The 17,176-nt window shown below is 44.6% G+C and overlaps 1 protein-coding gene across 1 annotated transcript in view; it reads right to left on the reverse strand.

Moving 5' to 3' along the window:
• Positions 1–6,379: 6,379 nt before the first annotated feature.
• Positions 6,380–17,176, reverse strand: part of LOC146209309 (uncharacterized) — a 38,544-nt gene continuing 27,747 nt past the window's right edge. The window contains exons 10-13 of the mRNA XM_084599373.1: positions 16,462–16,652; positions 15,098–15,142; positions 9,572–9,695; positions 6,380–6,595 (exon numbers count right to left, since the gene is read on the reverse strand). Coding sequence (XP_084455499.1) covers positions 6,469–6,595; positions 9,572–9,695; positions 15,098–15,142; positions 16,462–16,652 — 487 coding nt within the window. The 3' untranslated portion in view covers positions 6,380–6,468. The remainder of the gene's footprint in view (positions 6,596–9,571; positions 9,696–15,097; positions 15,143–16,461; positions 16,653–17,176) is intronic.

Here is a 17,176-nt window from a genome sequence, read left to right on the forward strand (position 1 = left end):
GCACCTGTCTTATATTCTTTTGATCCTCGTCTTTAGCACTGCGCAATCACGTGATCATTAGCCAGCTTTAGAATAGGTGGGTGCAGAAACCTAGAAGTCGGCTTCTCTGCAGAGCAAAAACCCCTTTACCATGGCGGCCAAACCTGTTTTGGGGGCAGAAATTAGGTGCAGTGCAGGAGACATCTATTGTGGCAATAATGGTCACCTTCATTTCCTGCACCCCTCTTGTAGTAGTTATGGGATTAAGAACCCCTCCGTTTGTGAGTGCCATTCATAAGGCCTACCCTGCCCCTACCTCCTCCAGGCTCTCAATAGTGAAGGAATTCTGCTCAACAGGTTTGTGCATGACATCAGGCTGGACATAGAAGTATTCTGCGCTGCACCAAACTTCTGCCCCCAAAACAGGTTTGGCTGCCATGGTGAAGGGGTTTTTGCATGCCCAGAGTGATTACCGCACCTCGCCTGTTCTTCGCAGCACTCCGCGCGTGCGCATCATTGCCATGCTATTACATTATTTCCCTAAGCGGTAGGGGCGCCCTATTCTAAAGCTCCCTATTGTTCATGCCATAGATATACCAGAACCAGAACACTTCTGGACTGGAGTGTAAACTGACACCTCTTGCCCTCAACAAAAAAAAAAAATGTTTCTATTACATATATGATTAATGCAGCTATAATTACGTGAACAACAGTCGTCCTTGTTTGTTTTTAGCTCGCGATTGTCCAACCTTGGAAACTAGAGTTGGTAAGTTACAAAAAAATAAGCGGATGATTTCCAGTTTCTTGTCCTTTTCAGAAGAATCGACATTGCGAAAGAGACATGAAATCCACCAAGAGGCTATGTTAGATATGTACCGCGCAGGATGTCGGCATGTGTTCATGTTCTCTTCGGCACTGAAGAGGCGGATTCACACTGAACTTTGTAGGAAATGGGTGGAAGCGGAGGGGGGGGGGGGGGGGGGGAGGTTTTACAGGAACGTTGCCAGAAGAAAGGTCCGAACGGAGCCATTTTTGCAGGCACTTGTGGTGTCCTCTTCCCTTCTCCAAATTGGATGCTCCACCGAGTCCTCATTTTATTTGTACGTGCTCGCTTGCTAGAGCGCGCGCGCGTTTGTTTGTGTATGTGTGTGTGCGTGCGTGCGTGTGCGTGCGTGTGTGTGTGTGTGTGTGTGTGTGTGTGTGTGTGTGTGTGTGTGTGTGTGTGTGTGTGTGTGTGTGTGTGTGTGTGTGTGTGTGTGTGTGTGTGTGTGTGTGTGTGTGTGTGTGTGTGTGTGTGTGTGTGTGTGTGTGTGTTTCCTCCCTCGGCTGGACTATAGCTTACATGAGTTGTCGACGACGAATGAACGGAAGAGCAGGGGCAAAGTCAAAGAAAAGTTTATTCACTCTTTTATAACACGTTTTTCGGTCCTGCCTGATGTGGAAAATAAACAAACAACAATGCACTTGGGCTGATAAACGCACCGGTAAATTAACGAAGGTTTAGCATCCGATGCATTTTGTCTCGATGTACCTCTAGCTTGTAGGTTGAAATTATGACAGCACTGTTCTTTGAGTGGCTGATCGGTTTCCCCACGTTGAGTGTGCTAGCGGTTATTCGTTTTCGTGCGAGGCAGCGCCATGAGCAGCGAGATGCCTTCTTTTACCAAACACAAGCATACATCATGTGTGTTACTAAAAATAAAACTAAAAACGGGTAACGAAAGCCACTATGGCCCAGGAGCATGTTCCGTTCGCCGGGTACAGTGTTGGCTGTATCCGGGGCGCACCTCAGCGGCACTGCGCACGAGAGGTTTAGCTGGCGGCGTTTCGTTCAAAGACGGAGTCAGCACAGAAACAGTATGACACACTGAATGGGAGGCAATAAATAAATCACAAAGCAAGCAAGTGTACACTAGCAATAAACCTTTTTCAAGTGACGCTACTGCGCATGTGTGCAGCCTCCTCGGACGCCATTTTCGCCGGGATGCCACGCGAAAATAGGGGGAGGACTTTGCTGCACGTCCTTTTCCAGGAAACGATGTCCCTTGCTTCATCAACGCAACGAACTACTGCACAATAATTGCTTGCAGTCCTAGCATCTTCTAGGCCTTCGGAATACAAACGTATTGTCCCCGCCTCCCCCAGCTGTTCCCTAGCTTACTGTTGTCGGAATACAGTCGGAATACTATTTCGTTGTTGTTCCCCGTCGCAGCGCTCGTAATTCGCAATCATGTACCAACTAGCTCAACTTTCCGTATTACTGTTGTCGTTGCCATGGTTTAATAGGGGAGGGGGGGGGGGGGAGGGGGTAGTGTATGTTCACAGATGACTCACGCCTCTCAGCACAGGCTAGACCAAGACCAGCCCTACACTCTACTGTGTGGAAGATAAGCTCACCCAATCTCACAAGATGTTTGCAGCACTGGGAAAGGCAGAGGCACCCTGGTCAATCAAGATCACCCGCACTACAATAGGCAATTGTGCTCCTACGCGCCTCTCGCCCCCCAAATTGACGGGGGTGACAGTAGGAGCACAATTCTCTATTATAGTGCCTAGGGGCCTGAGAGGCACTTAGGAGCACAATTGCAAGGGCTCCTCTGCCTTTTGAAGTGATGCAGATGTATTGTGATTTCTGCACAAATTCTTGGCAACCACTTCACCTGACGCTCCAAAAGGGTGCGCTATTGGAAAAAAAATCCATTCGCGGAGGTCGTGAGACTCGATTCGTCATGGAGGGGGAGACCCGAACAATACCCCAGGAATTGTTGGGATGTCCTCCTGGGCAAAAAATCCATGGTTTACATAGTACATGGTTTACATACCGCGTTTACATACTTTCTGCAGCAGGGTCGACCCGACCACTCAATCTGACCCGCCATTGTTTACATCCCTCGCCCAATGGAAAGGAAAGAGCAGGGTGAAAACAAGTTCTAAATAACCTCCTTGGTGAAAACGTTGTAGAAACATCATACCCTCTCGTAAATACCCCTCGATTCATGTAAAATCCCTTTATAAAAGTAGCGCCAAACACTTCCCTTCTCCTCCGTTCCACTCTCCCTCCTGGCGCTGCCTCGATCACGGACCTCCCGAAGGAGACGACGGCTGACGAGCTACCGGAGGGAAAACGCGGAAAACTTTGTTCAAGCCCTGTGCCAATATTTGTGAAGCGAAATTTTATTCCTGTGAAAAGGACCATCATTTAAGGCGTAAAGCATATGCAAATTCAGAGTGCGCGTTGTTGAAGCACGACGCATGCCCGCGGTATGCTCAAACACGCGCGCAATGTTGTAAAATTACCAGTTTCAAGTTTTGACTGCATGGCAGTAGGTAAATGTGGTTAGGAAGGCTTATTTGCGTACCTGTTGTACAAGCAGAATTTTGCTCGCCCGGCGCGTGAAAGGTTAACTTTCCTGGGTCAGCAATGCCTACAGCAGCTGGGCCGCTGCTGCTCTGCGACTTTTACAGATGTGAAGTTGATGCGCAAGTTCTGGCGACCATCAGCAATGCAATGTTTTCATTCGTGGACGAAATCGATAATGTGAACAATACACAGGCTGTTCTCGCAGCGCAAGATATCCCTTATTTACATTACAAGTGATTAGAATTTGATAACAAGGAGGATCTTAGTGAAAAAAAAAAAAAAAAAACTGGACAGAAGTTAAAAGAAAACAATAAAACAACGATCTCCCCATTACCACCAGCAGCGCTTTGTTGAAGTGCTAATTTTATATCTGTACACCGCGTGCACAATTGCATTCTTTCCCTATGTAAATTTTCACCGAGAAGCGGAGTCCCCATATTTAAAACACCATTTTGGAAATAACAGATACAATTAATTGTTTAGATGAAAGGAAAAATCAAGCGCTCAATATTTATCGCGCTAACCACCACGGCATCTGTAAGCGCAGGGTGCGTTCGAAGCACTGCCATCTGAAATGTACGACTCAAAACAAGAAGTAGTGAGTGTGAAAAACTGATAATAGGCTTTCGATAAAAAATAAACTAGAGCTAACTAATAGATGCATCATTATTTATTGTTTGTAAAAAAGACAAATGAGAAAGATGAGAAATCGCAGCAAGTGAGCTAATGAAAGATTTTTAATAGCGTAGATTTTCATAAGGGGCAGATTGTTTTGCCCATGCAAGCAGTACAATTGACTGCCAAGTAGCTACCTGAACAGCAAGGACCCAGGAAATGAAAACAGAAAAAAAAGAACACTGCATTGAAAAAACGATATACATGAGTGCTGTGCGCGCAGCTTCCACAGCAACTCCATCCGCACATCATAATAAAAACGATAAATTTACTGTGGCAAGCTATCACAGTGAGAGAATTAACCCCATGATGCAAGGCAACATAAGCGCATATGGCGTATACGAAACCTATTTGCTTAATCAGGAGCATTCTAAAGCAATGTGTTTGTAAAAAAAAGAAAAAAAAGAGTGAAAGGAAAGCTGCAGAAGGTTTAGATTACAGCAAAGCTATTAATCCATATCAGGGGCCTGTGGTAGTTAATAGCATTTCTCTGTTATGATGAACCCACACACAAAACGTGCGAGCAGCCACTCATCCCTCCGATTCAATGTAGCGTTATGAAGTAGTGTGATAAAACGAAATGCAATATGCCGCCACATACTATATAAACGATCAAAGTGCCTGTGAAATACCCCAGGTGACCTAAATAATCTGGAGCCGTCCATTACAGCCTCCCTCATAGCTTAAGTTGCTTCGGGACAACGAATGAAATTAATACGCGTGAGCATACGCGGAAGCTAACCGAGTGTACTCATAAGCCGAGCCTTGCAATCGTGTCGATAATGGAGCTGAAATCATGGCCTGAATAAAGTCGCTCGTATGTCACAGCTCTCATGAGAAAAAGGTCAACTCAAATGAGCACAGCATAGGCACATGCAAACACTTTTTTAAATAGGCAGAAGTCAACAAGGTTTTTAAACTAAACTTTAACCTACACCAGTGTAGGAAATCTATAGTTACAATAAATTTTTGTTGTACTGGTGCAGCTGGTGTAAATTAAAAAAATGGCCCTATTATTAGAGCTAAGTGGCCAAAAATTTCACATTTCGTCAATTTTAAGAGCAGTTTTCAAACCTTGTGTTAATTCCTGCCTATCTTTTTGGGTTGAATTTTTGCACATAATGCATTTGAAATATGTATAAGGGCATTTTTGTGCACCTATTTGACACCAGAATAAATACCACACAGAAGTGAGCAATAATGTCATTTTCTTCATTGTGATGCGCTATACAAAATAGGAATATTTATCGATAATTTTTTTAATGTATAAGAATACAGTGCAATGCTTTTGCAGATTTTTATCTGACTCACAACAAACTACAATTAAATATAACATAGCTGCATTACACAAATACTAAAGGATGTCCATACAAAATTTCATATTGATACAACACTGACAGGTGAAGTAATGTCCTGCAAAAGGAGTAAGGCTGCTTTAAAATAAGACAAAGAAAAACAGGTCTTAAAATCTCAACAGACATTTAATGAGAGAATATAACACGTTTTCTTAAACAAACTTGGAAAAATGCAGCTTAAGGAGCTGCAAGACACCACATTTCCTTAGAATTTTCCTGCAGCATATGTAGGTCTCTCGTGTTGCCTCCGAAAACTGTCCTTAATGCAAGCTTCCTTCACGTCTCTTTCGCAGTTTCATTAGCAAACATCCTTGAGACTGGCGAATTCCCACACGCATTACTCAGTAAAATTGATATGAGAGAAGGTAGGATACCTAGCTTCTCCAAAAATTGCTCAAAGCATGTGTGTCCCTGATTTAATCGCAGCACGGCAACCCGAAAACGCGGTACAGCAGCTTTGAGCCAATGACAGCAGCAGTTTCGAGAGTGGTGGTGCAGCTTTTGAAGACAGAAAACAACCTGTTTGTTAATTTCTTTTTGAAAACTGCTGAGGACTCATAAAATGCAAAAACTTGTTTCTGCCTACTTGCAACACAGAAAAGTGTTAGACACAGTGTTTGACATTTGTAGCTGTCCTAGAAGCAACTCTTCTGTCCATTGGCCCTCCACTTCGCGCGCTCACATTGTAGATTTTTATGACTTCTCATCATCTACATTTGAGGCTAGGGTTGGTGGACATGAAAATGGAAGGGTTAAGGATAATAAAACAAGCAAAAACAAATGCAATTTCTTGATGAAAATCGTCATTTTTTTATGCGCGTCTCCCCTCAAGAGGTGACCTCTAGAAGGATGTTTTAATATAGAGTATAAAGAGCTAGAGTATGGCTCTGTTCTATGCAGGTGGGTAAAGTGAGGCCTGACAGCTGCTTAAGAGTGAAAAAGAAAGAAAAAAAAACAAACAGCCAGTCCATGTTGAGAGATAGCCCACGTACACTCTAGAGTGCAGGTCTCACTTGAAACATTAATGGTAGGACTTTATTCACTGGTGTGGCGCATACGTTTTGCAACCACTCTGAGCTCAGTGGTATACAAAAACAACTAGATTAGAAACATGTGCACATTCTGGCCGATGAACTCTGTCTGGTCTGGGGGCGGCAGCTGCTCCAAGTCCTCAGCATCCAGGTCACCCTCTGGAGCCTCCATGGCTTCTTGCACTAAGCCTAGCCTGTGTAGTTTTGAGACACGAAATATTGTACTATTAAAGGCCAACCCGCACAGAGAAAATTTCCCACAAAAATCTTGCAAACGAAACATTCCGCAGGTTCAAGCCGGGCTAGATATGTTCGCCGGTTGGTCGGGTGATCCACCACCCACAGGGAGGGGCCAATGCAAGCCATGAGTGCAAGCCCCCTGCCAAGTGCCAAAACGAGGCCAGGCTAGCGCCTTTTTGCTTTAAGAAATGTGACATAAAAAATTAAATTTTTTCTTTTGCTCCCTTGGTGTGTGCATATGTGTGCAAGCAAGCAAGCAAGCTATTCTCATCCCTTTTGCTAACCGTAGCTCTTTGTCTAGCAAAAAGACCATAGGAAAATGGCGTAAATGTTTACTGCTAAAGTAAGCGGTACACAAAATCTTGATTACCAAAGACAGTAATTATGATACCGTGCTACAATTTGACGGGTAAGGTTAGGTTAGGTTAGGTGTGTACCTGTTTCATAAAGACCGTGAATAATTTTTGGGCAAATACTAACAACAAGCACTCAAAATTACAGGGGCTATCAGATCCCCTGAATACATGCATAAGGTGACCGAGAAAGATTTAAGTATTTCTTTCTGACATGCAAACTGCAAAAAGGCCGGTCACGAAGGAAGTTTAATTAGTTGAGGTGGAATCCTTATCAGCAACTTTTGTAGTAAGCAACGAGCAACTCGAAGCTTTGAGCAGAAACAGAGACGGGTCGCAACATTTACACTGTAGAACCGCATGCTAAACGACAAAGGAGCATATAAATGTCTGATGTGGCCAAGATAGCCGTCCAAGTTTGGTTTTGCGTGTGGTAGGTCCGACACTCATCTATTGTTCTGCAACACCAAAATTAGTGCAAAATGGAACTGCGGAGATGGCAGCTGCACCGTCACAGCACTGTGCAGTGGAGGTCTGCTGTAGATTCCCAGAATCGACTTGGATCAGCTGGGCCCCAAGGAAAGAGCAGACAACACACAGCACAAATACACTCCTTTACTTCTGCACCACTATTATCTCTTCCCCTCTTCTACTTCCTCTTCTCCCCTAGTGCTGTATCCACATTACGAGAGGGGCTCATGCAAGTGTTGCACAAATTACGCCGTCGAATGAAAACAGCACATTTAATTACTGCAGTTTCTGGAGAGTACCTGCACTTTGCGGTTGCAAGGAACTGTTTTCTAAAAGTTCACTTTGTGAAAAAGTAGCAGCTGCAGCTGGCAAGAATCGGTTATACAGGGTGGCGTGTCCCAACCCATATTATTGTCTGGTTAGTACCAATCACCTTATCTGCACTTTTGCAGTCGTTTTGTACATCATGACAAACTAACACTACAATTTTTCCATCGCTCATTTTCCTGTGTACCTGAGAAGTTTAAGTGGGCCCCTAGCCTATGTGCAAGTAGAAAGTTATGGCATCAAAGTGAATGATGGTGCCAGATGCAAAGTTTGCGAGATTTAGCAGCATGGCCCGGTCTTTAAGAACACACATAGAAAAAAATGGAGTGGCCGATGAACACCCAATGAAACGGCACAGGAAGCTCTACAGCATGCCACAGGTTTCAAGCTGAATAACTAGTAATGCTTGTTTTCTCAGCAAGTGGCCCATTGTCCACATCCCTTCTCGCTTGTGGGACAAGTGATGTGGTCCCCATGCTGGTTCACTGCATGCCAAGGCTAAAAGACAACTACCGAAAGGGAATGCCCAAGAAGCTGTTTACAGGCTCTGTGTGCAACAAGCAATCCGAGAACACTCTCTGACGATGTGGCCTTCACCACTGTGCTGTCACAGAACACCCCCACAACGTCTTCATAAGGCTAGTTCAGTTCAGTTCAGTCGTGTCCGACTCTTCGTGACCATATGGACCATATCACGCCACGCTTTCCGGTCTCTCACTATCTTCCTAACATCACATAACTTCATCTGCAGCGCCTCGAGGATGAAATTCTCATTAACAAATCGGTCTTCACAAGGTTAGCATCCTCACTAACAAGTTAATCCAACAAGCCATCCTGGCACACCTAAGAAAACCCCCCGGAACACCAACAGGACTGTGATGGAACTGCCAGATGCAGGTGGCAGCTATGCGAGGTTTTTTGAATAATTTTTTTTTTTCCTGAATGGTTTATTTCTGGAAGAATAACACGAGGCAGTTAAAGCACCCGCCCCAGCTTTGGGAGGTGGCGGCTTCAAAGCCCAGTGCCAGGCAGTGACAGAAAGACTCTTTTAAATGAGCATGCACCGCCGTCAGTCCTGATGCTTGGCTCACTGGCATGCATGGCTTGGAAAAGGAGCCAGTGCCAGGAAGCCAGTCAAGTTTCCATGAGCAAATTTCCTCTTAAATTCAACATAATTTTTATGCTTATGAAAATCAAGGCAATTCAATTCAACCTGATTTAACCTTGAGAATGAGCCAAATGGCTAGGTTAAGAAGTGAATGTCAAACTACTGCAGTAACAGCGGACGTGTGACAATTTATTCTGTTATGCTTCCTAGCCATCAAGTTTTCCATTGCAGCTGCTAACATTCACCTCGAGAAAATCCACTAAGAAAGCCTATCACTCAGCAAGCAATTCAAAACAACTGAACATACACTGGCCAGCAACTGCTGCATTACATGCGATTCTAGTTATTTCACACACAAACTGCATTTTTAATAGAGACTGTGGAATGCAGCACCTTTTAGCAGGACGTGTTCTAAAAGTATGAGAATCAACAAGAAGGCATTGCCAACACCATAGTTTGTAACGGGCAGGCAACCAAGAATAAGACAGAAACAATAGCACTTAACAGTACTGTGACCATTACACAATCAGCGCTGCAGAGTGGCAACAGAGAAAGGAAGCAGTATGAACTTGGCCCATCATTTACTCTAAAGGAGGACACTGATGGGGAATACCCTGGTCTCATTCAACTGGAGAAAAGTCAAAACAGGCTTCACTGAAGGTGGCACTGACCTGGCCTGCTGTGCCCTGGGTGCCCCAACTGGCCTCAGCTCCTTGTAGTTGAGGGTAAGGTCCACTTTGTCAGCCGGGAAGCCCGGGAGTGCTCCAATGGGTGTGCTGCTCCAGTCCATGGGGGCTGGAGGAAAAAGGGTGAACACAATCCCAGTGAACACATTCCGTGGCCAAAAGGGCAACTTAGGATGACCTAAAAAGTTTCTGCTGGCATCATTCTGTCAATCTTGTGACATGCACCAACCGACTCAAGCTGATCAGCTTCTCAGGGCAGTCAGTCTACTGCGTTACTATGACGGGGGCACAATTAGGCTCAACATAACTTGTCACATTATACCTCCCAGAAGCATAAAGGTGTTGTCCCACAGACACTGATTTGAAAACTGAATGATTGTACAAAGAACAAGCAAAGGAGTGTGAAGCAAATTAATATTGTTGGCCTGTTCAAGCATTTCCAGGTCAAAATTACAAACTGTTCAAGGCCAAAATAGCTAGCCATCTACTTTTCTCAGGGACCCAGCCCCAAGTAAAAAGTACTTGCAGCTGGTCTGTACTGCAAGGTTCATGGTACCTTGGCAAAGCCACCTGCCAAAATACAGTGGTGCGCAAAAGTGGTATACAACACGCAGCCGGTGGCAGAGCTTTGGAAAACTGCATTTTTCAACACAATATAGCAACAGGTATCTAAGATCGAGACAATAGTGGCGGTGCCCCGTTTTATTGGCATGCATGTGTCACAGTCGCTGTACCTGTCACTGGGTACATTCGATTATCAGTCTTGGACTGTCAGGGGCTATTTGCTGACAGCCATCCGGCGTTCGATTTTCCTTGGGCAGCCCAGAAGCCCCGCCCAGTAGTAAACCTCCTGGGCCGGCGGCCATTTTGAGTTAGACTCTGAGTGCATTCTGAGTACTTTTCGTGTTCCTGCAGACGATATTGTGCACTAAACAAAGACACAAGCTCCAGCTTTGCATCTTCGCATTCTTGTCCTGACTTTCACTAAATACGGAAGCATCTAGAGCCTCGAACACAGACTGTTTATTCGTGCTGCCCTCTTCACCTGTTTCGCTATCTTTTCCACGCACAGGTCTAACAGCGTTGCAAGCGAACTGCTTTGTGCTCGAGTAGCTAACGCTTGGTGTACCATATTTGCACGATTCTAACACACACCTTTTTTCCTAAAATAAGCGTTTAGAAATACATACTCCCCCCGTTACATTCAGATTCAAAACTGAAATCGAAGTCTCAAAACCCGAAACGAAGCAACTCAATAAACTACAGCTAGCCACATTAGTAAGCTGCCTCTGTTTTTTGGTCGAGAGTTTGTCCAATCGCTCAATGTGTGCTGGTATCAGGGCTTAAATTAGCCTAAAGGATCGCATGCGCACAGAGTACAGTGACCGGCTATGTGAGCAGGCCATCCCGTGGTTTCAAGAGAGCTACGCTCGGGGACATTGTGAGGTGGACTCATGGCGCGTGGAAGGCCCTCCCGCTAGCAATGCTCGTGCGTGTGTTTAAAAAATGTGCATTTTCCAACTCCTTCGATGGTATTGAAGGTGACCTTTTGTGGTCGGTGGACAGCGAGTAGCCTATGACGTCCGCGTCTCCTGGTTGCGTTTGTACGTGCCGATTTCGTTCCAATAAATGTTTTAAGCCATTCCCAGACGCTTCTTCCCTGAATTATTTCTTGTGCGCGGTAGAATCAGCGCCAAGTTAGTTTCGTAGTTTCCAGACGTTACTGCGAGTTACAATTGGGGTGTGCTAGAATCATGCAATTATTGTAAATGCTTTAGCAAATGCTTTTGTCTGCTTTTGAGCGCAGCCTCTCGGAAGAATTTTGTGAGCAGCAACGGCAAGAAAACCCTGCCAAATTGAGGTCTGTAAAACGCTTCACATTCACACGTCACACTTCGTTTGTGAAAAGCGCCAATCGATTCGCGCTTCTGTCATCTATCTTTAGTATTACACGTAAGCCAAAGGAAAAACATACACGTGGCGTCAGTGCGAAAAAACTGAGTCGTGGTGAGTGGTGGCTGGCATTGTCTGCTAAAAGCCAACGATTGAGGTAGCTTGCAAGGTCATGTAACCATCACGCTGCTTCCTGTCAGAGCGGAAGCCGAGAATTGTCAGCAAATAGTCTGGGACCAGAAAATTTAATGTACCCACTGTCACTAGATGGCACTTAGATGCAGTTTTCCCGAGCTCCGCCAACAGCTGCATGTTGTACACCTATTTCTGCTCACGACTGTACATCCCCAAACACGAACTGTTAATGCAGTCTAGAAGTGACTTGCTGCTAGCCTACATGCCACTTGCTCCGACATATATTCTACTGCAAGCCATAGCTGTATAGGAAGGAACAGGCACAAAAACAGACTGTGATGTTGGCCTCCATGTAGCACCTGTTTGTTTCCTGCGCATTCGTCCCAGGTTATGGTAAGACATCTCAAGAAACTTGATGCAACCCTCTCAAGAAGGTCAGCAAGTTTACAGTATGTCTAGCCTAGCTTGTACCACTGTCTCACATGAGATGACCAACACTCATTTATTATCTGAATGGCACCTCCAGTGAAGCACCACGCACTGCCCAACCGCCCTTCAAGTTCTCTTATTCAGAGAATCTACTATTCATTTAAGCTTTTATTAACCCCGGTGGAAATGTTAAACTAGAAATCACTACCCTGGTGGCAAAAGTTCATTAGCAGTGAAGATGGTTCCTCTTTCAAGGAACCAGAAATAATGCTTGCATAGACCATAGTCATAGGTTTTCACCATTACGTCATGAGTGTCACTGGAACCATACCGACACACATGCAACCTTCTAATAATAGAGCATAAAAATCGTACATAGGTTGACTAATATTGAAATGGTTAGATGCGGCATTAAATCATACGTGGGTTGACTAACACTGAAAAGGCTATCCCACCTGTTACTCCTACTGCGCGGGTTGGCCGGTGGACTAAACTGCTAAACGTAATTCTTTTATTTTCACCTTTACAATGCCTGACAATATTTAACCCTTGACATTACGAAATAACCTAGATGGTTCTCTGAATTCATTGCTGACTAATGAAGTTTAGAACTGCCTAACTATGCGACATGACATTTTTGTATTCACAAACCCTGTAACCCAATTCTGCAATGTCTCTAGAGGAAGGCATTTGTAAATAAATAAATAAAAAGGCCAAAATTAACTAATATATCCCTACTCAAACAAACACCTTAAACTCTCAAAGATGATTCAATTCATATTAAACTTTATTCGGTGCAAGCCCAGTTTCTGGCCTTACACTTCCGAGATAAAAATTGCACAGTAATGATGACATTTCGCAGCTTTATCAGAAGTGTCACAGCATGCCAATTGTCAGGAATGTCAAATCAGGACTGCTCTACATGAGGAAGACCTCCTGGTCCGCTTCAAGGTGCAACATGGTAGCAGTGCCCTCTCCTCACAAGCTGGGTTGTCGCCTGTGAAGAAGCTTCACCATTGACGAGTACACAGATTCGGTGCACAGGAAGAATGCAAGAATCACGTGGACAGAAGCGACTGAAACACATGTTGGCATCATAACAGTGCAGAACCTTCTGGTGATAAAACAAGAAGCCATCAATGTGTCAATCAGCGGCTGAATGTGTGCAAAAGAACACACAGCTGGCTGCCCAAAGTGTAGCTAAGCTAACATCGCTAGGGTCTAGAGTGAAACTCAAAAAAGCGAACTTAAACTATGTGGTCATAATATGTTTTTGGTGATGGGTTCCTCTGTATGCTAACACACCTGCTGAACAACATTGCACTGTGCAATGCAGACTTGATAAAGGTCATTTGGATGACCCCTTGTTGTGCCGGATTGCAGCCCATCGGAATGAACCAGTGCAAGCCTAGCCGAGTCCAGATTAATGCGCTGTCAAGGTGCTGTAGCCTTACATTGGCATTGGTGAGGTCGACACTGGTAGTCTGAAAACATCTGTTATTTCCGATTAACGGAAGTTGAGAAAGTGAGATGTTGCACCAACAGTGAAAGGTCAGTATAGGAGTTGCCTTGTGATCTGGTTCCACTCAGCAATGCACGCATTTCAACGGGCTCCAACCACAACTACCCACAGTGCCCCTCACTGGTTCCCAAACTGCACTAAATAAAAATGCATAATGTTCCTCTAATGTCGTTAATGCCGACCCATGCGACAGCTACAGTGTTCAGCCTCCAGCCCAAGACAGCACTTTCAGCTGCACCCAACACAACAAGGCTTATGTTCTAGTCCAACCCTTGGGAGGAGAATAATGCAGTGCACGATTTATACAACCACTTGTGAGATGCACAAGTGGCGCCCAGCTTATTTCGCAGGATGGACCTGACTAATAACAAAAGCCACATTAAAATCATGACAAAAGGAAAAGGCAAACGCAACAGGTTTCCCTGAGGAAGAAGAGCCCCACAACTTGCGAGTTGTAAAATGAGGCACCAAGTGAGATTCATGGCAACCGCTGTGTTTTGCACTCTACAAACTGCAGACATCCTATTGCTTGAATATAGGAATAAAAAGCTGCTGCTCACAGTCAGTCTCTGTTCGCTTTTTAAAGAAAAGAACACACTAAGTACCCTCCATACAGGTGCCCTCCATGGACGGTGCTGAAACAGTGCCCTTCAAAAGACCAAAGTAAGGATGTGTGAATACTGAAAACTTTGAATAGGAATCGAATTTGAATACGGGAAAAAAAAATGCCTTCGAATATCGAATCAAATATTGAATACCTGACAAGTGAAAAAACAAAAAATGAAAAAATTGAAGACAGCAAACATTGTTTGTCTTGCCTATTTCAGAATTCCCACGGCATCTGCAAATAAAAGAGACTAGTATTGCACAAGTGTATATACCCTACTGAAAAATACAGTATAAATTATATACCGGATTCCGTATGCCAGTTTTTTGTACGGGAAGGACCTGCATGCAAGTGGGAGGAGCTGCCATACCACTGCTAATACAGTAAACTTGTGTTGATTCAGCCTTCAAGGGACCAGAAGAAAATGTACAAATTAATAAAAAGTTAAAACCATTGAATGGGACTGAAAAAAACTGCCAAAAACCGTTTGCATCACAGTGATTTTATCTGATGGACACCCACGTGATGATTGCTTGCACCTGAAATGAAACCAAATTAAGGACAGCATTTTCCCCCTCCCCCCCCCCCCCCCTCGGTTTCGTCACGTGCTTCGTTTTGCACACACTCTTGGGAAGGTCCCTCTTCACAAAATGGCCCTGTCTCGTTTTGAGGAAGCTTCACTGCACAGTCCCCGCTGTCAAGCATTGCAGTGAAATGTGCAGTGCGGTGAAACTGCAGTGAATTTTTTAAAAAGTTTTAAGTTTATTCAGTAATCATCAAATAGTCGAACAATTCCTAATATCAGTTTTTTGCATACAAATAGGAAACATATTTGATTCTTATTCAAAATTTTGAGTATTTTCACGCCCCAATACCAGTGATAAACAAACGTAACGCTAAAGAAAAATAATAGAGGAAGGCTTACTTCGCGGCAGTGTCCAGGCAGCTTCTTTGGAAGCTTCCTCTGGACCTGTAAGAAGAAACAGAAGAATGCGATAAGTGGAGCAAAAGATAGCAGCAAGCTCCAAAAATATTTGTGGGACACTTTAGTGCAATTTTTAAGGGCACTCTGCAACGGCACTCTTGGCTCCCCTCAGATGCTGCCTTTGCAGATTCTCACTGCACACTGACACTTGCTCAATCACTAATCCCTGAATTTTTGCCTCTATTGTCTCAAATGCAACTCGTTAGTATACAGTTGCAAGCTACCCCATTATGAGAAAGATTAAGTCCCTTTTAACACTGTTGCGTTAAAACTCTTCAATCATTCATCACAGAAGCCAAACGTCCATCTTGAAAGTTTGTGCCTCAGAAGCATCAGCGGCATCTGATGCACTCAGAAGTAAATGAAGTGCTTCAGAAGAGAAATAACTCAAGTTAATGACATTCTAATGGAAATCAAGGAGAAGAAATAGACAGGACATGGGAAGGGAGGATAACCGATGGTCTCTAAGAGTAACAGAATGGATTCCAAGGGAAGGAATGCGTAGCAGGGGGCGGCAGCAAATTAGGTGGGAGGATGAGGTCAAGAAATTCACAGAGGTCAAGTGGACACAGCTAGCATGGAATTGGGTTAGTTGTAGTAATATGGGAGAGGGATTCGCCCTGCAGTGGGTATAATCCGGCTGGTGATGACAATGAAAGATGATACAATGCACATTGAACAACCGGCCCCAATTACCCGCCCAGAGTAGAAAGGTCGCTAAATCACTTCACTCGAAAACGTCACGAGTCCAAATTACGAAGATCAGCCTAAGAGCCAGTGCATGACTGACCACAATGACGGCTTGGTCAATGGTTCAGAGCAGTGCTCCATACACGTTACTTGCATCCATCGAAGGGAGGAAGTCTGCTTTTGTGTACACTTCACAGTCAAAGGACACGTGGAAATCAGTTGTATGTTCCCTTTAATGGAAGGTTATTGTATATGGTAAACTGGCAACAAGTTTAAACTTTTATATCAAACTGCGACCAGATTCAAAGCCCCTTCGCTATGGTTTGAATGTAAATGAAGACTAAGCCTAGCGACTACAGACAGAAGACTACGCAATGTCACCAGGGCACATATTCCAAGCCTGCTGGGGACCATGTTACTGCAAGAAAAAGAGCCATTAGTGTGAGCGCACCTAATTCAGTCTTTTGAGCAGCATGACATGCAAGTGCAGAGAGCAAAAGACAAGTTAGCAGCTCCAAGGCACCCTATGTTCACAGTTTCAGAATATAAGATGACGTATCTGTAGTCATGCCAAGCGTTGCAGACAGTTATCATGACCTATTAAATTTGCTCACCCTGGAAGTCCTCCACCGTGAATGGTATGTAGCCTGCTCTGGGCTCCCCTTCAGGTTCCAGCTGCTCCGAGTCACTGTCATCGGCGGCACTGTTGCCATCGTCGGCCATCAGACCGGCTTGGATGGCGGCCAGTGCTGTCAGGTGGCCAATGTCCTCTTCACCCAGTGGGGGCCACATGTGCTGTGCCAGCCTGCATCAGCAGTGGGAGAGATGGCCCTAGCACTTACCTACGGCAGTGCTCGAATGTACTGTGGCATGGTGAATGGACAGACTCCAACAGAAAGGAAGCCAACTCTGCACACTAAAGGTGGCTCAGAAGTAGGCTTTGCTAGCTTTAAAAATTTCAAAAGAACTGTCACAGCAGTTTTGCTTAACGCATTGTCCAAGCTGATGGACCCTTCACCAATAGCAGATTTTTGAGGGTTGTGTTGCAAATTGATGAGTGGAATTCGGTTTCAAATCCCCTTTGCTACCACTGTGAAACACGCTGAAGTTGCATGCACGCATTGCAAAAACGCAAATTGCTCGTCTTTTCTCGATGTCACAAAGCACAGAAATTCAGAAGTATAAGATCGCAAGAACTTCTGTGAATATCTTTTCCTTTGCTTTGACTGTGATATCACTTGAACCATACGAGAACTGGAGCTTTACACAGCACCACGCATGGGCGGCCTACCTAACTCTCAACATACACAGAAGCAGCAGCTACAACAA

This window comes from Amblyomma maculatum, chromosome 1 (assembly GCF_055883805.1).
Source record: "Amblyomma maculatum isolate TAMU_Amacu chromosome 1, ASM5588380v1, whole genome shotgun sequence".
In the NCBI taxonomy this organism is placed as follows: domain Eukaryota; kingdom Metazoa; phylum Arthropoda; class Arachnida; order Ixodida; family Ixodidae; genus Amblyomma; species Amblyomma maculatum.